General features: G+C 35.1%; 1 protein-coding gene across 3 annotated transcripts in view; it reads left to right on the forward strand.

Moving 5' to 3' along the window:
* The first annotated feature begins 56 nt into the window (after window positions 1-56).
* SCLT1 (sodium channel and clathrin linker 1) overlaps window positions 57-26,715 on the forward strand; it is a 95,364-nt gene continuing 68,705 nt past the window's right edge. For 2 of the 3 annotated variants that reach the window (XM_019749028.2, XM_019749029.2), the window contains exons 1-8: window positions 57-520; window positions 11,241-11,308; window positions 13,776-13,834; window positions 14,378-14,450; window positions 17,993-18,048; window positions 19,406-19,541; window positions 21,887-22,009; window positions 23,644-23,709. In XM_019749028.2, coding sequence (XP_019604587.2) covers window positions 487-520; window positions 11,241-11,308; window positions 13,776-13,834; window positions 14,378-14,450; window positions 17,993-18,048; window positions 19,406-19,541; window positions 21,887-22,009; window positions 23,644-23,709 — 615 coding nt within the window. In that variant the 5' untranslated portion in view covers window positions 57-486. Of the gene's footprint in view, window positions 521-11,206; window positions 11,309-13,775; window positions 13,835-14,377; window positions 14,451-17,992; window positions 18,049-19,405; window positions 19,542-21,886; window positions 22,010-23,643; window positions 23,710-26,715 lie in introns of those variants that run through there. The other variant, XM_074338522.1, reaches the window with a different exon arrangement.

A 26,715-nucleotide genomic window follows, 5' to 3' on the forward strand; every position in this document is an offset into this window, starting at 1 on the left:
AGCCAATAGCGTACGAGGACTCCAGGAAGCGTGGTGACGTAAGAGCCGACGCCAGCGTGATGACGCAGGCGGCGTCACGATCTCCAAGGAGCGGTCTGAGGCACCGGTTTCAAAGTCGCAGAGCGGGCCGAGGGGATGTCCGCTGCCACCCCCGGCCGTCCTGGAGTCGCCACCTGCTCCGCAAAGGACGCCGCCACCCAGCTTCCTCCGCGCTCTCCTTGGTGGCCCAACGTGACCCCGAGTGACCCGCGGGACGCCTGTTGCCAGAGGTGTCCCAGTCCCACCGGCTGAGATTCGTGTGAATGTGGAACAGAATTCACTTGGCGGGTCCCCAGCAAACCTGATGTCTCTCTCCTGAGCGAGGGACGCGGCTGGGACTTGGGAGGCGGAGGCGCGGCGGCGTGAGTTGGATGCTAATCACACGCTCTCTGTGTTTTTGAGGAAACTAAAGGTGGTGAAAAAAATCCAAACCCAATTTTTATCGAAATGGCCACAGAAATCGACTTTCTGAGAGATCAAAGTAAGCTCCATATTCTTTTCCTGCGAATTCTTAAACTTAATATTTAACGTCATCATTGACCAACTAATATTTTTTGAATGCCTGTTGAGTGCGTGGAAATCTGTAGACACTTACAGAACTTGGCTGCAGAAAAAGCTTGGTTGTGTATAGGAGGACGTGTGTACACAGAAGCAGAACCGTTTGGTAAATATTTGTAGGTTCCTTAAGCTTCCATGGAACCCTAAGGACGCTAAACATGTTTGTTATTCTCCTCCACGTGCTCTGGAGCAATGAGAGCGCTAATGGCCAGGAAAAGTCTCCAAGTCTGCAGTTAGCACAGCTCTGGCCATTTGTTTCAAAGCTGTTTATTGAGATCCTCCTGTTTCAAGTATGTGCCTGCACAATACAAGCCTAGCTGCTAAAAGATGAAGAAGGTAGTTCTACCTCCCAAGAATTTAATTTGAGGAGGGAAATAGATCAATTCCATAAATGCACTGAAGTGGCAGCGACTGCTAACTCTAGCCTCCGTGTCCTCATAGAGTTGTTGGAATGATAAAATGATTATTAAAAGATGTAAAGGATTTAGAATAGTATCTGATACATAGTGCTAAATAAACAAACATTAACCATTACAGGCTTATTATTTATTACCTGTGGTCAACGAAAGTGCCATTTTGGCTGAAATGTGAAGTACTAATACGAATTTACTAGAGAAAGCGCTGTGTGCGTATCCCAAATAGACCAGTATTTGCAACCTTGCAATGGCTTGAATGGAATACGGTTTATATAGGGAAATGACAAGAGGAGCTGAAAGGGAAGAATGGGGCTAGGTGGTGAAGGGCCTGTCTACTATGTGTTAAGTCTACAGGAACCACTGAAAGGAAATCAGTTGAGAATAACATGGTTAAACTGTGATTTGGAGAGCCCGGTATGGCAGTTACGAGGAACATACATTATAGCAAAGTGCAGTTAGGTCACTATTGTCATCATCCAGGTAAGAAGTGAACTAAGGTTGTTATAGTGAGATTGGAGATGAGGGCATTTGGGAAAAGAGATAGAGGCTAACTCAGATTTTTGGCTTGAGCAACTGGGAAGATAGGGGAAAAAATGATAAGGTCTATTTTGGAAATATTATCGACCACTGGTTAAGAACTCAGCCTCTGGATTCAATCTGTGTGGACTCATATCTTAGCGCTATCTCTTTCCAGGTCTTTGACCTTGGGCAAGTTACTTAGTTTCTGTGTGCCTCAGTTTTCTCTTTGCAAAATGGGTATAATAGCACAATAACCCTCGTGGGGTTGTTGTGAGAATTAAATGAGATGATGCAAATGAAGCACGTAGCATGGTGTCTAGCGCATATTAAGTGCACAGTATCTGTTATTCGAAATCATCAATGACTATAATGATACTATAACATTAGCATTATTTCTTAGGTTTGAAGCGGGAACATCCCCCACCCCATAAGGAGGAGTAGCTGAACACTACCTGAGTGGCATGGGTCATTAATTGGTGGCCAGGAGTTTGGCTGGATGGGAAGAGTACCTGAGGCAGTCAGAAACTGAGTCCCATGGGAATGAGCCAGCCAGAATTCTTACATAAAACGGAAGTCCAAATACCAGAGAAAACCAAATAGGACCGTAGAAGCGTAGTAAATTATTTCTTGAAAAATGAGTGGTAATTTATTATAATAGAAGACGAGTGGAGTGGAAGAAGGGAATCTCAGAGGGAGTAGAAGAAGCATTGTCTCAGCTTCTTGAAATACCAGTGCTTATTCAGGAAATTGGAGCATAAGTGGTAGAGTTTGCATGAAGAGATGAGAATCAGTGATGGATGTCTATGACCCTCCGCTTTTTTCCTTTAACTGGACCTAACATGCCCATTGCTGCTGGTAGGTTACCCTCTTACAGAACCACCTAAACACCAGCTAGGAAAATACAGATTCCTTGCCCTTCTCCTACCCACCTCTGACCTTCTTTACATTGACTTCTGTTGAGCTTGATTGCCTCTTTTCATTTGTTCCATTTGGATTTGGTGATCTAGCTCAGGACAATTTGATTTGGTGCTTTTCACCCGGCAACTCCACATGACACTGCCTGCGATAGAATGTCAGCTTTACACATCATAATCACTGGCAACTCCACACCCAACCAGGCTTCTAGTAAACTTCTAGCATGTTTGAAATACACCATTCTTCCACCTCCACCTGAGAAGGACGACCTGATAATTCTTAGGGACCTGTTCAAAGAGGACTTGTGCATCCAGTTAAGAAATGAAGAATTTGTGCTTGTAATGGGGATATGAGCAGTGAGAGTGGACTCATTTTTTTCCTTTCATTCTCTTAACAATATGTTTCACAAAGCAGAACTTTTTAATTTTGATGAAGTTCAGTTCATCAGTTTGTTCTGTTGTAGATCTGTGTCCTAAGAAATCTTTGCCTAACCCAAGGCTGCAAAAATTTTCTTTGAGACGTTTTGTAGTTTTAAGTTATACATTTTGATCTATGATCCATTTTGAGTTCAATTTTGTACAGGTGGCAAGTAAGGGGTGAGGCTCACTTTCTTGCATCTGGATGCCCAAATGAAAAGACTGTCCTTTCTTCATTGGAACACCTTTGCACCTTAGTTAAAAATCATTGTGCGTATGTGTAGATCCATTTCTGGACTCTGTTCTGTTCTATTGACCTGTTTGTCTATCTGGATACCGATATCCTAATGTCTTGATTATTGCAGTTTTATAATAAGCCTTAAAATCAGATAGTGTTAGCCTTTCAAATCTGTTCATTTTCACAGTTGTCTTGGCTATCCGAGGTCCTTTGCACTTCCATGTACATTTTAGAAGTAACTTGTCAATTTCTACAAAAAAGTTGCTGGGATTTTGATACACATTTCATTAAATCTATTGATCAATTTGTGTAAAATTCATATCTTAATGACACTGAGTTCTCTGATCAATGAAAAGGTATATCTCTTCATTAATATATCTCTTCATTAATTTCTCTCAGGAATGTTTTATACTTTTTTAATAACTTTCTTTTTTTTTTTAGTTTCAGGTGCACAAAACAATGTAATAGTGAGACATTTATCATTTATATCCCTCACACAGTGACTATCCCGTCCCTCCATCCACTACCCCTCTGACATCGCACAGAGCCATTGCATTTCCACTGTCTCTATTCCTAGTGCTGTACTCCGCTTCTTGTAACTATATATGTATATAAGATTGTAGTTTATTGTTCAGCTTCAGGTGTACAGGGCAGTGATCAGGCATCTACATCATCCCTGAGGTGGTCTCCCTAAGGAGACAAGTGTCCATCGGATACCCTACAAAATCTTTACAGCATAGGTTTTGCACATCTTTTGTCACATTTATCCCTATGTATTGCTGTTTTTGATACTATTGTAAATAGTATTCTTCTTTTATTTTCTGGTTTATCATTGCTACTATATAGAAATCAGGTTGTTGTTTTTTACATGTTGTACCCTGCAACTTTTCTACATTCACTTATTAGTTCTAGTAAGTTTTTTGTAAAGTCCATCAGATTTTCTACATAGACAATCTTTTTATCTTGTAAACAGACTTTTATTTTTTCCTTTCCAATCTGAATGCCTTTCATTTCATTTCCTTACCTTATTGTACTGTCAGAACCTCCAGTGCAGTGCTGAACAGAAGTGCTTGGAGTGGACATCTTTGTCTAGTTCCTGATTTGGGGGAAAAATACCTGTCTTTCAGAGTTAAGTATGATGCTACCGTAGCTGTAGGTTTTTCATTCATGTTCTTAATAGGTTATGTTTCTTTCTATTCCTTGTTTTCTAAGAATTTTTATCAGAATGGATGTCAGGTTTTTTTCAAAAGCTTTTTCTGCATTTATTAAGATGATTATTTTTTCATTTTTAGTTTGTTAATAGGGTGGTTTACACTGATTAAATTTCAAATGTTAATCCCCCTTTCCCTTTTTGGGATAAACTTCTCTTGGTCATGATGTATTATCCTTTTTATATATTGTTGAATTTGATTTTTTAAAAGTTTGTTTAAAATTTTATCATCTATGTTCCTAAAGCCCTCTTTTTTTTCTTCTAATGTCTTTGTCTGGTTTTGGTACCAGATAATGCTGTTCCCATAGAATTACTTGGAAAATATTTTGTCCTCTTCAATATTCTAAGAGTTTGTGTAGAATTGGTATTATTTCTTCCTTTTTCTTCCTAAATGCTTGTAGAATTCACTAGTGAAGCCAGTTGGACCTAGAAATTATTTTCTGGAAAGATTTTAAACTACAAATTCAATTTCTTTAATAGATAAAGTGGCTACTCGATACTCTATTGTGTACTTTCCCCCTTAAGGTCTCATATGTATGGAGTTCTGTCTCTGTGCAGCTTTCTATCCTGTACTTTGAATTGCTCATTTTAATTTACTTGGTTTCCAGGACTCTCAGCTCTGTCTTCTTAATTCAGGGAATCTGCTGATCTCTCCCTGCATTTTTTCTCCTGGTGCCATGGTCTGGAAAGTCTCTCAAAGCCATTAAGCTGGGGCAATCATATGTCTCACCTTATTTGTTTTGCATCTCTCATCATTATTGTCTGATGTTTAGTGTCTTATCAATCACTGTTTCATTTATTTTATTCGTTTGTTTTGGTCGCATGAGGTGAGAAGGTAACCGTTGTTCCTTCATGTTGGGTATAAGCAGAAGTCCTGTTCAAGTTGCCTTACTTTTGAAATTTTAAACACAGTGTCTCATTCTACTGTAACTATTCTTTGACTTCATCAAGACCTTTATCTTTGAAGCCTTCATTTTCTTTAATTTTTTAACTCTTTCCCAGCTTGCTTTTAGTACTTCCTTACACAGGCTGTAACCATCACCCATGAGTGCATCTGCTGACTCGTCAGCAATCTGAGTGTGAGTATGGCCTCCCTTTTCTCTAGTACATGCTCAATTACACCACATCCCTGCATCAGTAGCTCAGTTGGCCTTTACAGTTATCGCACTCTACTGATCAGTAACCATAGGTTAAATACCAACTTTCGGGACAAGTGCCACCACAAATTCAAGGTTAACTCATACCTACCAATAAGTGATGAGCTGGGATTTGAACCCAGGCAATCTAGTTTCAATGTTTTAATTACTACTCAACAAAGACACTTGTAAGAAGGAAATATAGCCCTGTTTCACTTATGCACATAGAAACTAAAATGCTAAATAAAATATTACTAAATATATCTTAGTGGGTTCATTCCAGCAATGGAAAGATAGTTAGTATTAGAAAATTATTGAGTACATAAAGGAAGACCTATATGAATGGAGAAATAGATCAAATTTGTGGATTGGAACACTCAATGTCGTAAATATGTCAGTTCTCTCACAAATTAATGGGTAGATTAAAATGACAACATGATTCTAAAATCTATGTGGAAGAGCTAAGAATGGCCAAGAGAGTTTTAATAAACATCAAGATGAGAAATTGCATTTTATCAGCTATTAAGACTTACTATAAATATCTAATTATTAAATCAATATTTTATTGGCAAATTGATAAATATAGAGATCAGTGGAACAAATTAGCACAGAAAAAGACACATACATCCATGCATACTTGTTATCTGAAAGAACAGGCAATACAGATCAGTGGGAAAAGGAGAGACTATTCAGCAAATCATGCTAGAATGATTGGCTATTCAAATAGGGAAGGAAAAATAATAAAGGTACCTTTTGTGCACCATATAGAAAAGTCATCTCCAAGTTGACTGTTTAAACTTAGAAAAAAATTTCAGAGAGTGTCTTTATGATCTCAGGATAGGAGAAGATTTCTTCAACAGACAAACATTTTTGAGTGAAACAAAAGATATATGGATAAACTACATAATAAATAAAAACTTGATATCACAAAAGATGTCTTCAATAAATAACCAGCTCAGCACAGAAGGGGAGAATATATGTATTTATAGTAAATGTAACTGAGAGTTAATTAACATCCAGAATTTAGAAAGATCTTTCACAAACATATATTTAATAGAAAAATAGTTTAAAAATATGACCAGTCCATTTACAAAAAATAAAACCTGAAAAACTGCTAAAAATATGAAAAGATGTCAATTTCATTAGTAATCCAGAAAATGCAAATTAAACAACAGTGAGAGAAGTACTTTTTGAAATAATAGATTTAAGTTACAGTAAAATTTTCTGCATATTAAAGTCAATCTATGAAGATTAAATGTGTTTCCCTCATTATTAATCCACAGTTGACTTCTCAACCTATTTTAACTATTGAGAACTCAGATTTAGTCTCTTTTGTTATTTGAAAATTATTATATCCCTGGCCATAACTCCAATCTCCTTTTAAGACTTGAGAGGGAAGAAGAGTAATAGGCAGAAACCACATCCTATCATGATGGTAAAGTTTTAGTGCTATTTTAAAAGTTCTGAGGATAACAATAAAAAGTTGTGGATAATCCCTTTTAAACTCAATAAAAAGTTAAAAACCATTTGCATTATTAATACTTCATAATTAATTGTTCCCCTGTTAGGATCACATATGTCTGTCATTTTTCTCCACTAAATTATGTGTACTTTTAAGGAAAAAACTATTCTCTCAAGTTCCCATCATAGAATGTATACACTTACGTGTGTGTACATTATATGCAAATTTTTTGTTTAGAGATATATATAAAGTTAATGTGTATTGCATATATATGCATATTTACTTATGTATAACATTTGCATAAAACTAAAGAAAACAAATATGAAGCTAAGTGAATTATTGCAAAGTTCAAAACTCCTGTAACTGCGTCCCAGGTCAAGGTTGCTCGGACCCCAAGAAGCCTCCTTGGATTCACAATCTCTCCCCACTCCTCAAAGAGAATCGAAGATGACCAATATCTTTAATTTTCCACCATAGTTCACTTTTGCCTGTGTTTGAACTTTATATAAATGGAATCGTGAACTGTGTATCCTTGTCTGTTTGGCTTCTTTCATTCGACATTATGTTTTTGAGATTTTCTTGCATGCAGATGTAGTTTGTTGATTTCATTCCTGTAGAATATTCCAGTTTTAAAATGTCACATTCATCCATTCTTCTTTTGATGGATATTTGCCCTTGTTTCATTTGGAGGCCATAGAGAATAATGCTATTATCACCTTTTTTGTGCATTTGTTTTTGTCATGGCCCTTGGTGCTCAAGTGCACACATTTTGGTGGGGTATATTCCTAGGAATTACGTGTATGTTTAATTTTAAAGTTGTACTAATTTACACTCCCACCAGCAGTGTATGGGAGTCTTTTTAATGCCACATTGTCACCATTTGTTTTCTAATTTTAACTCTTTATTTTATTGTAATTTTAATTTGTATTTTCCTGAGCAGCTTTTCTGTTTATTGGCCACCTAGGTAACCTTTTTGTGAAGCGCACGTTCAGATGTTCTTACCACTTTCCCATGCGGTTGTCTGCCTTCTATTCTAGTTGATAGAAATGTTTTTGTATATTCCAGATATACGCCCTTTGTCAGTTATATGTACTGGAAATAATTTCTCCATGTTTATGGCTTGCGTTTTTACTTTCTTAACAGTCTCTTTTTGATGAACCAAAGTACTTATGCGTAATTTTAATGTGGTGCAGCTTATCAGTTTTTTCCTTTATGGTCAGTGCTTTTTGTGTGCTGATTTTAAAATCTTTTCCTATCCTAAGGTTATAAAAATATTACCTTTGTTCTCTTCTAGAATTTATTGCTTTGGCATTCTCAGTTAGATCTTCATTTCACCTAGAATTGATTTTTATGGAGGATGTTTTATTCTTTTCCTTGAAGATATCCAGTTGACCCAGAACCACTTACAAAAAGATTATCCTTTCTTGCTCTCTTCTCTAGAGTGCCCCTTTGATCATAATTCAAGTGCTCATATATACATGAGTGTCACTCAGGGTGTCATGCAGGGTCTCAGCTCCCGCTCCCCACACAAGAACACAGGATATGGTGAGGCCAAAAAGGAACACCCACGGAGCCACAGGTAGGGGAGTCACACCACTATAGTCTCACTGGAGGCTGGATTCACAGGACGTGCGACCTGCTGTCCACTTTTCTGCCAACTGACCGACTCCCCTCGACTCCGCCGTGCAATCCGTGCTTGCTAGCTGAGCCACCATCTTCTTGCTAGCCCCCATTTTCTGCCAGCACAGCCACAGCAGTTATATTAGTGGCCAATGGCTCACTGGTTACAGCTGACGGCCGACTAGCCACAGCTGATGGCCATCCAATCACAGTTGATGGCCATTTACTACCCGAGCCAGCACCTTTCTATGTGAGGCCAAGAGCCTGGAAACTGCTTTCTGGGGCTCTGTCCCCACACTCCACCCCTACAGGCTCTCGCCTCACAATCTACGCAACAAGTGTCTTCCGTGAGGGACCCTGTGCGAGGAGCTTGGAGGTGAATGCAATATCCTGGACACAGCCAGGGTTTCTCAGGGCACCACCAGTACTTCTGGTCACAGCCAGACTTCCTGGGCTTAGCCAGGGCTCCCAGGGCACTGCCACTCTCTCTGGGCTCAGCCAGACTTCCTGGACACAGCCAGGGCCTCTCAGGGCACTGCCACTCTCTCTGGGCTCAGCCAGACTTCCTGGACACAGCCAGGGCGTCTCAGGGCACTGCCACACTCTCTGGGCACAGCCAGACATCCTGGACACAGGCGGCTGGTCGAGACACAAAAGCAAACATCCGCCAGTTCCACTACACGGTCCATTAAATTAGGGATGGAAGTCAATTCCCAATAGTCCACAGTCATTCGCCAGTGCTGTCCTGGGGGTGAGGGACGACCTTGACCTCACCCGCATCTCCCATGGAGGACTCAGCAAGCGTTTCCTCCTGGGACAAGTCCCGCATCCGGGCTGCCTCAGCAAGCACTTCCAGCCCAAAGAAAGGGCCGCAACGACCTTCGCTTTCTCCTGCCTATGCTGGTTGGGGAACCGTCCACGTCCTCCCACCCTTCCACGGGGGTCCAGCTCTCCGGCAGCTGCTCCTCCTGGTCTTCCTGTGACTCACCCACAAACTGCTCTACCGCCCTTCGGAGAGCTTTGGCCGGCACCGTACCCTGCTCGCTGCGCCATTTATCGTGCAGGGCGGCCTGCGGGGTCTCTGCTCCTGCTCCCCACACAAGAACACAGGATATGGCGAGGCCCAACAGGAACACCCACGGAGCCATAGGTAGGGGAGTCATACCACTATGGTCTCACTGGAGGCTGGGTTCACAGGACGTGCGACCTGCTGTCTGCTTTTCTGCCAACCGACCGACGACTCTCCTCTACGCTCCTCTACTCTCCTTTGTAGCCGCAGCAGTTATATTAGTGGCCAATGGCTCACTGGTTACAGCTGACGGCCAACTAGCCACAGCTGATGGCCATCCAATCACAGTTGATGGCCATTTACTACCTGAGCCAGCAGCTTTCTATGTGAGGCCGAGAGCCTGGAAACTGCTCTTTGGGGCTCTGTCCCCACAACCTCCAGTAGAGTGTGAATAAATGTCAAAAGAATTTACCCTTCTGTCATTCCCAATTTCCAAGGGAAAGTTTTCAACATTTTTACCCTTACATACTATGTTTATTGTGGGTTTATGTAAGAAACCATCATAGTAAGGAGGTACGCCTCTGTTCCTACATTCCTAAAGCTTTGTAATGAATACTCGTATATCTTGAATTTCATCACATGCTTTTTCTGTAACTTTTGAAATGATTGTATTTGTTGATCCTCTTTTTCGTGTGTTTATTTCCTATTTCTGTTTGGGGGTGGCGAATCTTTGTTATTTCTTTCACTTGACTCTCTCTGGGTTTAATTTGCTGTTCTTTTTCTAACTTTTTGGGATGGATGCATATTTGAGCTCAGCCTTTGTTTTGCAATTAAAGTTATAGCTTTCTCTTTAAGCGGGTTTCAAGGTAGAACATTTTCACTATCATTCAGTTCACAGTACTTTCAAAATTTTTTGTAATTCCTCCTGAGATCTATGGGTTATTGAAAAGTAATTTCTGAACTTCAAAATTTTTGGAGTGTTTTCCTTTACTTCGTGTTTCTTGTGCTATCGTCAGATAACATGTTCTTGGCTTCAGTCTTTTGAAGTTGTTGAGACTTGCTCTATTGCGTTTTAAATGATCCATGTGATCCTGAAAGAATGGGTATTGTACATTTATTTGGTGCTGTGTTCTGCTGTGTATTCCTGCTGTAAAAATACCACCTTGTACTCACTGAGAGCGCTTGGCTTTATTCTGGACCTTCTTTCCCATCGTCTCTTGCCCACTCTTGCTTAATTTGGATTTTTTTGTCCTGAAGTTTCTGCTCCATGTGGAGGTTTGTCCTAGAAAAGAATTCAGAAGATTTTAACAATTCTAAAGAATATGGCTACAGCTTATCTTTCCTACTCTTTTTACTTCTACTAGCAGGAATTTAAAAAGAAATGTGAAGAATATTTGATGGACTTCTGTTAACCTGAAGAGCAAGCTAAGAGAGACAGAAAATTAAAGTTTACGAGAAAAATTAGTTTTTTGCAGCTGTTCTTTTCCCATTGGCAGTACTTAGTTGGTTTAGGTGTATGGAACCGGCCCTAATCTTAAATTCTAAAGTTGTTTGTTGAAATTGGATGATTTTTTTAATTCTGACAAGCAGTGGAGATTAGCAATTTTGCATTGGCTATATCAAATGATAACTGTTTTATTTCTACTTTTTAAAAATTGACGTTACCCAATGAACTACAAATTGGTTTTTCTTTTTGTTTCAGATCAAAGACTAAATGAAGTTCTTAGGCGGTATCAAAAAGAAAATTTTTCCAAATATTCATCAATACAGGTATGCAAATTAATTAAGGTCCAGTAAACTGGTTCATTTGGTTATAAATATGAATGCAAAATAAATTCTACTTTGGATTATTCTCATGTGAAGTTGCCGATAGCGCTTTGAAATTTTGGTTACAATTTTGACCCTTGTCAGGAGTCAATGAATGTAAATTCATTGTTTTTGCTTAATGAATGTAAATTCTTTGACCATAGAAATTGCCCTTTTTTCAGAGTTAAAATGTCTGAGTTGAATTCTAAAATGAAAATTCATTGAAGTTTTGAAACATTCTAAAAGTGTTTCCTAAGATAAATCTAGTTGTAAACTTTAACTCTGAGTTCTCATAAATTATAACAGAAAAACAAACTAACTCAAAACAATAATATGTGGCATTATTTTTGATATTTCTTTACTTGGGTTTATGTTTTTATTTAAATATTGTGTTTAAAAGTTTTTTACCAAGAAGGTGTACTATTAGTGGACTCTGAGTTACAGAATTTTAAGAGAAAAATTATAGCTCCTAGGATAGCTGTCTACTGAATCAATAAGGAAGTGTTTTACTTTCGACAGAAATGAATCTCATAATTAAAACTGAAATTATTTTATTACTTTTCCTATGTTATTTTTGTTATGCATACTTAAGAAGTATTATCATATAGGTGATAGAGAGTCTTTCATAATAAAGTTTAGTAGCCTCTAAACTTTGCGCCTATTCTTAGGTTCTTTTGCCTCTGCTTCCTGTCTTATAGACTGCCTGAAGTGGGGATTCAAGCAAAAGATGGGTTTTAAAGCTTGAGAAGACTTTTGGGCATGGTGTTTATCATATCTACTAGAAGCTATGGCTGGTTTGATTATGAAAGATGATTTCACCAGATAAACAGTGACTCTGGTCAGCCCTGTAGATGTACCTGCATTGTGCATTGTGATTGTAATTCATTAAAGCCTAATGTTAACATGTCAAGTACTATGTTTCCTCGAAAATAAGACCTAGCCGGACCATCAGCTCCAATGCGTCTTTTGGAGCAAAAATTAATATAAGACCCAGTCTTATTTTAATGTAATATAAAACTGGGTCTTTAATATAATGTAATACAATATAATATAAGACCGGGTCTTATATTAATTTTTGCTCCAAAAGATGCGTTAGAGCTGATGGTCTGGCTGGGCCTTATTTTCGGGGAAACACAGTAGGGACAAGTCTCCCCTTACTTAGTAGGGTACTCTTAGGCGAAATTATAGCTCCCTTCATTCTCTGAAGGTGTATGTTCTTCTCTTACATGTACTGTTCTTGTAGCCATATAATCCTATCTCGATTCCTCTCTTATTTTTAGTGGTAGTGTACTGTGACTGCCTAAGATACCGCTGCAATCCCCCATCCCTCCAGGATGCGTTACTGTCTCAAGACTCCACTTGGTGGGGGCTGTGCCTTTCACTGAATGGCCTGCAGGTGTGAGGGGAGGTGAAATGGGAGCTTTCTAGAATAGCAGTAAGGTCCAGATCCTTGGCCACAAGTATGGCAAGTCCTTTCCTCTTTTTCTCCCCCCTCTTTTATTGCCAGGTTATCTGGGCTATCTTTGCACATTTACTAGTGTACAGGAACTTTAAAATCTGTTCAAGATCCAGTTTTATAAATTATTCTATTGGATTTTTTAAATTACACTGCAGTTGCTGTAAATTTTAGAGAACTGCTATACTTACAATATGATTATTCCAGACATCCATGAGTATGTTATGGTACACTGTTTATTTAGATCTTCTTTTATGTCCTTCAGTAGAGTTAATGTTTCAATAAAGGTACTGCAACATTTTTTATTTTATTCTTAAGTACTTCCTTTTGTTATAGTAATGAATAGGGTATGTTTTCCTATTGTATTTTGTAATTATTGCTGGTATTTGGTAAACTACTTTTTATGTTGACCTTTTTGGTGATTTAGTATACTCTCTTATTAGTCCTAATAATTGATAGATTATATGCAGAGTTTTCTAGGTAAATGGTCAAATTTTCTGTAAATAATAATAGTATTGTATCTTCTTTTTCAACCTTTAAATTTCTGATCTCCTACGCCCACAGCAGATTGCATTGACAACAACCTCTTGTCAATGTTGAATTTCAGCCGTTATAATGAGCAGCCTTGTATTATTACTGAATTTAATGCAGTGTTTCTGATGCTTCATCATGAGGAATAGTAATCGATGTAGGTTTCTGGTAGATGTTATTTATCACATTGAGAAAATCGTTCCTATTTCTAATTTGCCAAGAATTTTTACCATGTATGGGTATTAATATTTACCAAGTACATTTTCAACGTCAATTGAGATGATTATTTTTTTCTCTTTCTCTCCTTTTTAATTGCATTAATAGATTTTCTAAGGTTAAGTTTATAAAAATTTTAATTGTATTTAATTTTAAAGTACTGTCAATTTTGGCTATAGTGATGTGAGAAAACATTTTAAGAGGCAGTATTAACATTCTCTGTTATAGAAAGCTGTCTTCAAAGGAGATGGAGATGACACACTAGGAAACTCAGTAGTTGACCAAAGGTAAGGTTGAGTTACCAGAAAAATATTGTTATATTTAATTATTATTAACATAATTCCTTTAGTATTAGGAATGTTTATTTTATGGCCTGCTGTGCAGTCATCAGGTTTAAATGATGTGTCATTGAACTGAAGAGAGAAAAAAAGCCACTATTATAGTCTTTAAGAGGGATTCTCAACTGGGGTGCTTTTGTCTCCCTCTCCTTCCCAGAGATTTGACAATGTCTGGAAGCATTTTTGCTTTTCACAACTGTGGAGGGTGAGGGTGCTACTGGTATCTAATGGGTAGAAGCCAGGGATGCTGCTAAACATCTTACGTTGTTCAGTTTAACCCCCTACAACAAAAAATTATTCAATACAAAATATTAATTGAAGTAAGGTTGAGTACCACTGGTTTAGAAAAAAGGCAAAGTATTAATTGCTATGGGTGATAGTGTAAATAATAAAAATAGTAACTTGATGTGCAGTTTATTTCACATGTTATGTATTTGTTAAACTAGGTTAAATGGAGTATGCCATATTTTTAATTTTGTATTTTTTCTTTAGCTTTTTAGCGCCTCTTATTACTGAGTATGATAAGCATCTGGAAGAGCTGAATGAGCAGCTGAAATATTATCAGGTATGAAATCATAGTCATCAAGCTTTTCGTAATATTTTATTATAAAAAAAGAAAAATAGACTCCCCTTTTTTTACTAAAAACAATGATGAGGAAGAAAATATTTAGCTCTCTCTAAGAGAGGGAGTGTGAGTGTTTGTGTGTGTGTGTGTGTGTGTGTGTGTGTGTGTGTGTGTGAGAGAGAGAGAGAGACAGAGAGACAGAGACAGAGACAGAGAGAAGATTATCTTCAGTTTTGTTTTTCATTCAGTTCTCTTTAATCCTGCTATCTGGCAGAAGCATCTCTCAGATGCTTGTAAGCATCTCTTAATCTATTATTTGCTTACATCTTTACTTTTCTCCCAGGAAAAGCCAAAACCATCTCAGATTCTTTCAGACTTTTCTCTTTACCCTCATTTTACCTGTATTTCCCATTGTTGGAGAATGGATTCCCTCCCCCCAATTACAAACATTATTTCTATCAGATTTAGAAGCTATTGATCCACTTCTAATATAGGCTTAAGCAGCTTTTTTCTGAAACCTCTTAGTAATGAGGGTTTGTTTTAGGAGTGAAGGGAGTGAAGAAACTGAGGAAGCTGTCTGTATAGACAGATTAGCACTGTGAGTTCCAGTGTTTCTAAGACTAGGATACATAGCAGGCTCATGGAGAAGAGAATAATAGCACATCATGGTTTGGGATATAATCTGATTTTCAATGAGCTACATATTTAGAGTATGTATAATATTTATAATCTGATTCTTTGATTTGAAAATGTTTTTTACGTTTTCCCCTCAAATTTTGACCTTTCTGATTGTTAGATAACCATACAATGGAAGTGTTTCTTCAATAGATGCCATGTGTGTTTCAAACTAAGCCCACCAGAAGGTGATGAGCTCACTTTCTTAGAGATTGAATATACTCATCCTGGCTCAGATATCAATCCCTAGATCAATTCAGTTGTGACAAGATTAGCAGGGTTGACTTAATGCAAATGGAAGAAAGTATAACGTAATATGGAAACAGCCCAATCCCTTGAGACTGATTTCCTCAGAATGGGGCTGTGGATGTGACAGACACTGTGTATCTCTCTCCTACTTTTCTCCTCATGCATGGATAACGAGATTCTACCATATGCTTTGAAGTCTAGCACATAGTAGGCCCTCAATTTTTGATGGATGAATAAATGTTAGGGCTTATTGGACAAGATGATTAGCTTTAGCATATCAATCTATTTATAAATTAATGCTTTGATATGTCGCTTTACTAAAAGAATACATAATGCTTCTATCTTCTAAAAATAAAGTTCTTCCGTTGCATTTGAAATTATTTATACTTTGAATTCCTCTAAGGTTAGTCTTCTAATATATACACTTATAAAGTGATTCTGTAGCCTCAAATTTCAAAAACAAGCATTTAGTTAAATTGCAGTTTCTGTTTTATCACAAGTTAAGTGTTTTCCTAGTCTTTACTATATGCTTTTTAGCGTGTGGTCATTTAAGTTTAAGCAAACCACAGTAATGTCCTTTAATCTTTCTAATTGTCATTAGCAACAGATTGCTCTCTTTTACGTAAATGGCATTTTCCTTTTATTTTTAGGGTTAGTGAGTTTAAAGTTTATACTGAATTCATTCTCTTGGAATTGCTATACTGACATATTACATAGTTTTGATTGTTATAAAATGGAATAGCTAGTTATCTCGAAATTAAACTGTTTTAAATTTTTAATTTTTTTATAATCTGTCTTGTTCATATTATCTCTTTAATCAGCTATTTTACTAAGGGGTTTAACTTCATTTTTCCCTTTGGCATTCTCCATCTACGAGTGATTACTGAATTAATGATGAGAGAGAAGCTGAAAACCCAAGGGTCCAGGATAAAAACAGGTGCTACTTTTAGAGAGAAAAAACGATGCTGACAGCTACTTCTGAGAATAGTTGCTCACGTAGATATTATTGATTAGAACTAGTTCTTATGATTTATCACATTGATTCAGTCAAAAAATAGTATCTCTTGAAAGCAAGAAAGTATCGCTATAAATCTCTATATGAAAGATAATTCTTGCAGAAAAAGTAAATAATGGGGAAATTTGATGATATGAGAGGTACGGCTGAGATTTTATTTCTTTCCAAGTGCTAAATATTTTGAAATATTTTACACTAAAAAACCTTTAGTGTGACTGTAGTGATCCACTTTTAACCCTCACTAATGGATATATATATATATATATATATATATATATATATATATATATATATTCTACCTAATTATATAAGCGTAATAAATTCCTTTCATGATACACTGACATCTTTGCAACTTTTAAAGATCAACTTAAAGAAGAATTACAAAATGGGGATAATTGCTACAATAAAATCCAAACCTCTTAGTTAGCATGGCATTCAAGAGCTGCCACCTGTCTTTTCAATTTTGTCTTTTGTGGCCATTACTCCATGTATGGTCATTTCTCACTTATCAGGTAGTGAATTTCTTTATTTTGGTTTAATTGTAATTCAGGCACAGCAGGGACCTGGGAAAGGTTCACCTTTGCAGCCAGCTCTGTAGGTAGAATTGACTGTTACTGATTTCCTAGGCAAGCTGCCTTGAGCTTCAGTGAAGAAAGGGAGAGTTAGGCTTGGAGAGCTAGACTTTCCAGCCTTTCTTTGCCAGGTCGCTCCAGGCTTGACCCCTCTCCTTTAGCCCAGGGTACCCAATCAAGACTAATGGACGGATCATGAGTTGTTGCAGTTTTGTTTGAACTATGATTTTACACGCCCTCCCTCCTGCTCTCCATTTTCTCATTCACTCACATTGAGAGTGGACTACCGTGCTTGTCTTACCTAATATTTTTTGTTCCTCCCTACTTGAAATGCCCTTCCTTTCCTATTGAAATCCTATAATTCCTTTATTTTCTCAGAGAAAATTAATCATGGCTTCATCTCCTTCCCTTTACAGTATAGATTTTATTCTTCCTTGTATTTTAGTGATTTTATTTTTTTTTAACTTTATTTTCTACTGAAGTATGTCAGTGACCACGTTGGTTTACCATAGCAGCCTTATATATATAGTTCAGAGAGTTCAGACAATTAGTGAAAATGGTGAATAAAAGACGGAATAAATTACTGCTAAAAAAAGATCTCTACAGAACTTTTTTTTTTTTTTTGCCATTAACATTTTACTGTTTGAAATACAGTGCTAAACTAAGGTGATTTAATTAAAATATACATTCAGGCTATAGGGATAATCTGATATTTTTATAATGACATAATGAAGAATATCTTTCATCTGTTTTCTATAAATATCTATAACTCATAGGAATTACATTTATAAATATTTCTTAATGTGTTATATAAAATAATTTTATTTTATAGTCTAGTCAAAATAAATGTTTTCTTATGTTCTGTGTACCATTAAAATATGCATATTTAATATTGCTCGTTAGAAGTAAAGAATAATTATTTCTTAACTGTAAACTAGTGTCATAGCATGTGATTGTTTGCATATGAATGGACAACTTAATAGAGGTCTATGTGGAAAATGTATGGTTACAACCATATTTTATTCTTTTAGAAACAAATGGGTGAGATGAAACTACAACTTGAAAATGTCATCAAGGAAAATGAAAGGTAGATTAATTAACTATTATTTATTTTATTATTGTCTTAGATAAATTTATTATTGTTATTTGATATATTATTCATATAGTATACTGATTATGAGTGTGGACTCCGGAGCCTGATTTCCTGTTTGATGCCTGGCTCCATTACTTACTAGCTGTGTGACCTTGGACAAGTTACTTAACCTCTTTGTGCTGCAGTTTTCTCATTTATAAATTGCGAGATAATAACAGAACCTATTTCAGAGAGCTGACTGTAAAGGATAAAGTGCTGAAAATAGGGTACATAATAAGTACTTTATAAATGTTAGCAATTGTAATAGGATAGTGTGTAATATGTATTTTATGAAATATACTGATAAAACAAAAACCTGTCAAGCAACCATCCAGCTTGGAGCTAATAACTGAAGAGCTAATACATTGCTGATACTAGTGAATCTATCCAAGTATTTCTTCGCTGCCCCATTCCGCTGCATCCGCAAGAGCTTAACACTGTCTTGAATTTTGTATTTGTCATTTTCTTGCTTTTAAAAGTTTTTTTATAGGTATATGTATTTGTAACAATAGTTTATGTTGTTTTTAGTTTTAGTATTTATGTGTGCTTATTGTAAATAATAATTTCTAATAGAATTATATGAATTTTTTTCAAGTTTTTCTGATGTTATAAAACTTTTTTCTTCATTTGCATCATTTTAAAATAAAACATTTAATCGGTCTTTTAAGTTGTACCTTCCTGTGCTTTATTTAAAAATTGTTTTAATGCATAAAATATCTGTTTAGTTTAATGTTAATTTTTAGGTTAAGGTTTTCACAATTATAGTCAAGCTTATGTAAGAATGTGCTGAAAAATAAAACCTCTAATAGTTTTGATTTCATAACTAGCAACAATTTTATTCTACTCTGTTTATTAACTGAGACTAGTAAGAGATCCAGTGAGTTTTGTGAAACAATGAAGATAAATACTTCTACAAGAATTAATAATCCAATTTCTATTCAATTAACTAGATGAAACCACTATCACATTTAAAAATTTTTTCTGAATGTCTTGTTTTATCAATTAATAAGATGTATATAATATTTGGATTTTACCTTTTTGAAAAATTGAAATCTCCCTAAGACGAACTGAATTATACTTGAATTAATTAAAACCAATTTAATACATTAGAAATTGTTAGATACTATTTTTAATCTTACAGCACAGTATTTAATGTTGATTTAAAATTTCTAATTTTTGATATCTGCTTAAAGATGATTTTTATATGAGGAATGATTTTTGACCCAAATGTTTATTTAATTAACCCTGCAACATTAATTACTGTTACTAAAATGGATTTAGATTATTACTGTGTTAACTATTTGTTCCAAAGGTTGCACAGGGAATTAAAAGATGGTGTTGAAAAACAATTGGAGGCCCTTCCGTTTGGTACAGAGATAGGAAATGGTATATATACAGATGATGAAACAGTCAGGAATCTTCAAGAACAGTTACAACTAGCCAATCAAGTAAGTGACATATATATTTTTAAAATTTTATCCTGAATAAACAGAGAGGTTTTAAAAATCTGTGTTAATCATTATTTATGAAAGATAATAAAAGAATAACAAAATTGTTAACGCTTAATGATTTTATGCAATTTATAAAAATAGTTAACAGGTAACAACACTTGTCATAAGTACCCTGTTTGTTATAAATATAGTGGTCATATATATATTTAAATTGAATCATAATGATTTCTGATTTTTTTTATCTTATAAAAATATTTTAATGTCAAAGGAAATTTTTAAAGAGAAAAAGTATGTTATCCACTTCCCTAAATTTACATTTTTTGTTTTCTGTGTTTTTTCTTCAATTTTCAAAGATTATAGAATTATATCTTTCTAAAATGATTTCTAAAATTACACACTTTCTCATCCTATCCTCTCTCATAGTAATTGGAATATTTGGGAAGCCATGCTATATATATATATATATATATATATATGTATGTATGTATGTATGTATGTATGTATGTATGTATGTGTATATATATATATATATATCCTCTTTTCAACAGTGTAATTTTTTTGTGCTTATATATAAGGATATTTTATTCTAACTTACACTTTTATATTCTAGATATCTCATATCTTTCACGGATTTGAATCCGCATTCTTCTGCTTTCAGCTGTGTGTCTCAGTTTTCTCATTTATAAATCGGGATTCAAAATTCTGTATTATCAGTTTGATTTTATAGTTATCTATGAAAAGTCATATTTTTTATCCCTTGGAAATTTGATTTTAGAATTGTTTATTTAACACTGAATTTTTTTTTTAATCTGGAAAGGGAAGGAGTTTGAAAAGTAATAGAAGAAATAAATAATGAGGAAACCATGTTCTCTGCTCTGTTCTAGACATGTTATCAGGAAGGATTTATAAATATTTGTATAGAAGAAATAAATAGTAGTTTCAAAAAAGCAAAATTAAAAAAAAACTGTCTCTGAAAAGCATCTCTCTATAGTACTTTTGCTGCTGTTATTTCCAATGCTAAATTGTATTAAAACTTGAAAAGTGCTTATTCTTTTTTACCGTACTTTTAAAAACCATTCTTTGCTTAAAACCATCCCATTCCTTACCCATTTCTCCCCCTGTCTGCCCCTCTCTTTGCCTTTCCATCTACATCTTGCTTGGTCTCATATCTCTGAAGATGGTCCCACTTTTTTGCTACAGTTTGGATCAGTTACTTCATAGAAGATTTGACGAGGTCCAGATTTGAGCAGTCAAAACAGAAAAAGCAGACTGGCTACTAACAGATTTTCCCACAAATGTTTCTTCCTGATTCTGCCATCAACTTGCTGAGGCATCCCAGGCCATTGGCCTAAACCTCACTGTCTCCTTCTCTAAAAAGAGAATAATGCTCTCTGTGTACAATCTGAATGTTTCTCAACCTCTTTGGTTTCAGGACCTCTCGTCAGGATTCTTAAGAATTATTGACCTCCAAGAGCTCTTTTGTATGCGTGTGGGGGTTATATATCTATCAGTATTTATTGTATTACAAAAATAAAACAGACATTTTCAAAAACAAATGGGAGCATCAGTAGCCATCAGAGCAATGACAGCATCACACATCACATCATATAAACTTTGGAAAACTCCACTGTACACTCATGAGAAGATGAGAATCAAAAAGGCAAATGACATATTCTTGTTATTATGAACATAATTTTGACTTCAAGAATCCCCATACCACACTTTGAGTATAAAAAAAATAGTATAATACAAACAGTACACCATATGATTCCCAATTTTGTCAAAAAAATACAAAATTCTCCCCCAAAATCACATTTATAACATCAATGTATCCAACATTTATAAAGATGATTATATCCAGATGTTAACAATATTTACTATCAGTTGGTAAAATTATGGGTAATTCTTATTTTCATCTCTATTTTTCTGTATTTTCCTAATTTTCTACAATAAACATTTATTACTTTTGCAATCACAAAAAAAGTCTTATACTTTACCAGGGGCGATTTTCTCTTTCAGTAATTTCAAAGGCTTACACTTTGTTGAGCAACAAGGAGAGTGGGTTAAATCTGTGTCTCTGATTTAAGGATTTTAATTTTAGCTATGAAATCTGAATTTAAAAAATTTCAACGAAAGCAATTTTCATTTTTAGGTTTATTCTCTAAATTATTTTTAATATAACTTCATATCAAAAATATTAGTTATGTCATCTTTACACAAATTCCATTTTTATTTTGTGACATTATATACAGGAATGCATTTTGTAAAATAATATGATTCATTCGTACTGTGCAATAGCCTGCTAATAATTTAATGAGTTCTCAAATGTTTTTGTTTCATAGGAAAAAAATCAGGCTGTAGAACTCTGGCAGACTGTATCTCAGGAGTTGGACAGACTGCAGAAACTTTACCAGGAATATATAACCGAGGCCCAGATTCATGTAGTTGAAAGTCAAAAACAAAAGGTAATCTTGGATTTCATGATTTTCTTGTACATCAATAAGAAATAAATCTTACTCTGGAGTAACTCAGTTTTGGAGAGGAATGCCTAACTCTCCTCTGTGTTATTTCTGTAAACCATAAATAGATTTTTAATAGTTAGAAATCTCTTGACAGATAAGATAATTATAGCAGTTCTTAGTGTATGTTGGGTTTTATAATATGATTAGCATTGAAAGCCGTAGTTAGTGTTAAGGAGCAGCTATAAGATTATTATGTATAAAGCTTTTATATCCTTGATTTCCTTCCTGGCTTAAAAAAGACAAAAGTTGTCATTAGATCGTGGCCAATGAACTACCTGCTCAGATACAATGATAACACTATGTAAAACGAAAATGTTCACACCTTTAAATGTGACTTTGTACTAAAATAGATGTCAAGTTTGTCTAACAAAAATTAATCAGAATAGAATTTTACAATAGGAAGGGCTCTCAATGGCTATTAAGGACTTATTTCCATCTAAAGCAAGACTTATTTTATATCCTTTCAAAGTGGGCATCTAGTTTTGCTTTATAATTCTGTTGACAAGAACTCAGTATCTCACAGGACCACCCATTCCATTGGAAAATCTGCCTCCTCTATCCTTTTACTGGTTCTTCTTCTGCTACATACATTTCAAACTATGGAATGGTTACAAATCTGATGGTTTTTCTGTGGATTTTGAGAAGGCAGATGAGTACATTTGTTATCAGGCTTCTCTTCAACTTTCCCTTATACACTTTTCAAATTTCAGTTTGTGACCAGCCTATTATTTTCATTTTAATTAGGAATTTCTATCTAAAGAAATTATAATAATAATACTTACATGATGCTTTGCAGTTTACAAAATAATTTTTCTCTACATGCCCTGGTTTGAAAATAGCCCGTGTGATCCTATCCATAAGACTTTTACTTCTGAAATCTGCAAACCATTTCTAATGTGAGCAATTTCTTTAAGGTTGCTTCTTCATTTATTTCAGTCAGCTAGGCCATTAGTTTTGTTTTTGTTTTTTTCCACCTGAATAAGATTATTTTTGTGTTGTAGCTTTACAGGTCATTTTTTTTGTACAAGACTTTGCAAATAAGACTTTGTCCTTATTTCCCCATTTATCTCTCAATCTTTAATTCTGACATCTGACATGTTAACAGCTCTTCCCGACTATGTGTCACCTACCCATGTAATGTTTATTAGGAGCATAACAGATAATCAATTTAAACCTTCTGGGACATTCTAGCTGTGAGAATTTTAAAAAATGGGGAGCAGGACAGTAACTCCTGTGTCATGGTTTGTAGTATAGGTTTTGAATAAGTATGAATGTGGTTTTCCAGTATTGGACAAGGTTTCTCTAGCATCTCTATTTGCTAATGGATTGATTTCTAGATGATGGTTTCACATAAAGTAGAAATAGCTATATTAGTTTCCATGTTGCCACCTTATTTAGTTTTGTAATCATTTAAATTGTTTTTTTCACTTCTTCAGCTATTAACTCATACACAATAAAAGAGACACAACATTTCATCTAACTTAGACATAATGATTTTAGAGTTGCTTTTACTTTAATTTTAAATAAGAGTTACAAACCAAACGCTATTTATGTACCCTCCAACCTTTCTACTATAGGATCAGCTGACCAGTTTTCAACAACTGACTAAGCAACTTCATGTTGCTAATGAGAACATAGAAATGGTAAGTGAAAATATCCATTTAGTGTACTTGTTTATATAAACTAGAAATTGTCACCATAAAAATTATTTATGCTAATGTAAATCAAAGACAACAAAAACTGCTGCATGAAATTAAAATAGGTAAGCAGTACTCTTTTCCCTTTATCTGTCTTTTTCTTTCACGTGTAATCACACAGCATGGTTCACAGTACTTTCTGGAGATCTAAAGCTAACATCCATCTGAAATATATCCTAGTCTGAAAATACTGTTAGGGTCCTCGATAGACTTTTGAGAGTAACCTAGACTGTGACCTTCTCAAGTGTAGGACTCATGCTTTCTTCTTAGTGTTTCATCTGGCACACTGCTATGTAGGTATGTCATAAGAGGAGTGAAACTCTCAAGCAGTGAACAGCCCAGTTCCTTGAAAATAATAGGACACTAAGAACCATTTGTTAGTTGACTGAACACCAGGACTAACTGATGCACCTAAATTTCCCTGTGATTTTTTCCTAAAACAAATATGATTAGCCCTTTCAATTCTGCTCCATACCTTTTTTCTCTCACTTTTCTTTTATTTCTTTCAGCTTCTTTTCGTTCTCCTCTCCTTTCATTTTTCTTCTTGGGATTTTATTTTACCTCATTGTTGAATAATAGAGTTATGACATCCCAGGTAATTACTCTCTTTCTTTTCTTCATTTTACTTAGTTCCTCTGCTAATTCTTGTTAGAACCTAATGAAAATGTCTTGTTTAAGTGCGGATTTGTGCACCAAAAGTAAGCTGTCCAATTTTTATTCTATTTTTAAAAATGTCTCCTTTAACCATGTAAAACATTATTAAATCCATTTCTCCCTATTTTACTCATGTTAACATTTGAAGTATCCAAGCACTTGCAATTTTTTTATCATATACTTCTTAGAGTTTTAAAATAGTATTGAAGTGCTCCAGAACATAATGACTGATTTTCCTAATTAAGAAATCTTATTTCAACATGAAATTAATAGTTTAATATCATCATCATTCCTTCTTTCTTTCAGTATGTCCCTAGAATTGTGGGGATTATATAATCCTTTGGTAATTATACTGCAGAACCCCTATTTTATTATAAACAACCCAAAATCATTGTGGTGAAAGTCGTGGGAAAAGAATATTTGAGTATTCACAGGAAATACATTAAATTTTTATAAGGTACAGAATTCATAGTTTCAGCCAAAACTAATAATAATAGACTATGGATACAATAAAAGTGATAAAGAAATGACATGATGAACAAAAGGAATTTGTGTTATTAAGTACAAATAAAAAGACTATACTTGTGGTTAAAATGAAGGAAAATGGTTATGAGAAATTCTACAGTGTGAAAGTTTTTCCTTAAAAATGTACATTTTGAGTACCAAACAAGACTGCTAAGCATAAAGGGAGGTAGCTAAGTGATTGTAATGGTCTCCAGGAGCATTCAGAGCACAGTCGCAGGGCAAGTTTCAGTCAAAAGCAACTTGAAGAAAAGTGCCCTTTAAAAATCAAGCAGTTACAAAATAGTAACTGCTGTTTTGCACAGGGAATATAGTCAGTAATATGGTAATAACTATATATAGTGCCAGATAGGGACTTGACTTATCAGGGGGATCACTTCATAAATTACATAAATGTTTAACCACTATGCTGTACACCTGAAACTAATACAATGTTGAATGTCAACTGTAATTGAAAAATAAAATAATATAAAACTCAAGCAGTTTCTATTTAAATTTTTTCTAATTATATGAATAAACTCATTAAATGAATAAGTTCCTCTAGATGTACAATAAATTGGTGAGTATAAAAGAAGTAAATAAAATATCTTTCATGAGCAATGACGTTAGTGATAGGTACCTGTTTCCCCAAAAATAAGACCTAGCCAGACCATCAGTTCTAATGCGTCTTTTGGAGCAAAAATTAATATAAGACCCAGTCTTATTTCACTATAATATAGGACCGGTCTTATATAATATAATAATATATAATTTAATATTGGGTCTTATATTAATTTTTCCTCCAAAAGACGCATTAGAGCTGATGGTCCTGCTAGGTCTTATTTTCGTGGAAACATGGTAGCCAGTAAAATTCCCTGACCTACCTGGTACATAAAAGTACAAGTTTATTTTTATTTATTTGTTTTTATGACTATACATACAATAAGAGTTCACATTTCTGAGAGATTCTCTTTACTGAAATCATATTATTTTCTGAGATTTGCTCACCTCTATAAAATTACTCAAAATTATTTGTTAATTGTGTACTAAATTCCTTGCACTGTTACCGGTTCTCTCGTTGTGCAAGAAAAAGTGTATCTATCCTGAAAGTCCTATCAGTCTACCCGATAAAACAGAAATGACTGTGAAATAATCAGTGGATAAGGTGCTAAAATAGATGATGATTGGAGGGGATGCTTAGTTGGACCTTTATGAGTCTCTGGATTCTATGAGTCTTCCAAGTTTGTGTCTGATCACACATACTGAGCACAAGGCCAGATTCAGATGCTGTTGCTGAACTCCCACCAGCATTGCTGTCAAGTGAAGTGTGTTAGTTTCCAACATTACCTTCTTAAAATTCACGATTCCAATTTATAGTTCCACTAATTATTCTCCATCATTTGTCTTTAAGGTGCTCCCAAATAGTAAAAAACACACGCATTAATTATGCTAGTACCAAGACAGTATGTATAATAAAACATTAAGGGTGCCTTACAGACATTATAGAGGAATTCAGAGACATGAATCAGTTGGGCTGAAGTCACTGAGATAGCTTCACAGGAGAATTTGAAATGATATTAAAGATCATCTATATCTCCAAATGATAGAAACATCCTTCTATTAAATGCTTTTCAGTTAGACGATCCTCTAGCCTCTGCTTTGAATATCCCCTATAAGAGATATTATCACTTCCCCTAGCAGCCTTTCCCTTTGAATTCTGACTATTGGAAAACTAAAAATCTCTCATCAGATTTCCTCCCACTGATTTATAGTTTTATCTTTTGGCAAAATATGAAG

Source organism: Rhinolophus sinicus, linkage group LG07, assembly GCF_036562045.2.
Source record: "Rhinolophus sinicus isolate RSC01 linkage group LG07, ASM3656204v1, whole genome shotgun sequence".
In the NCBI taxonomy this organism is placed as follows: Eukaryota; Metazoa; Chordata; class Mammalia; order Chiroptera; family Rhinolophidae; genus Rhinolophus; species Rhinolophus sinicus.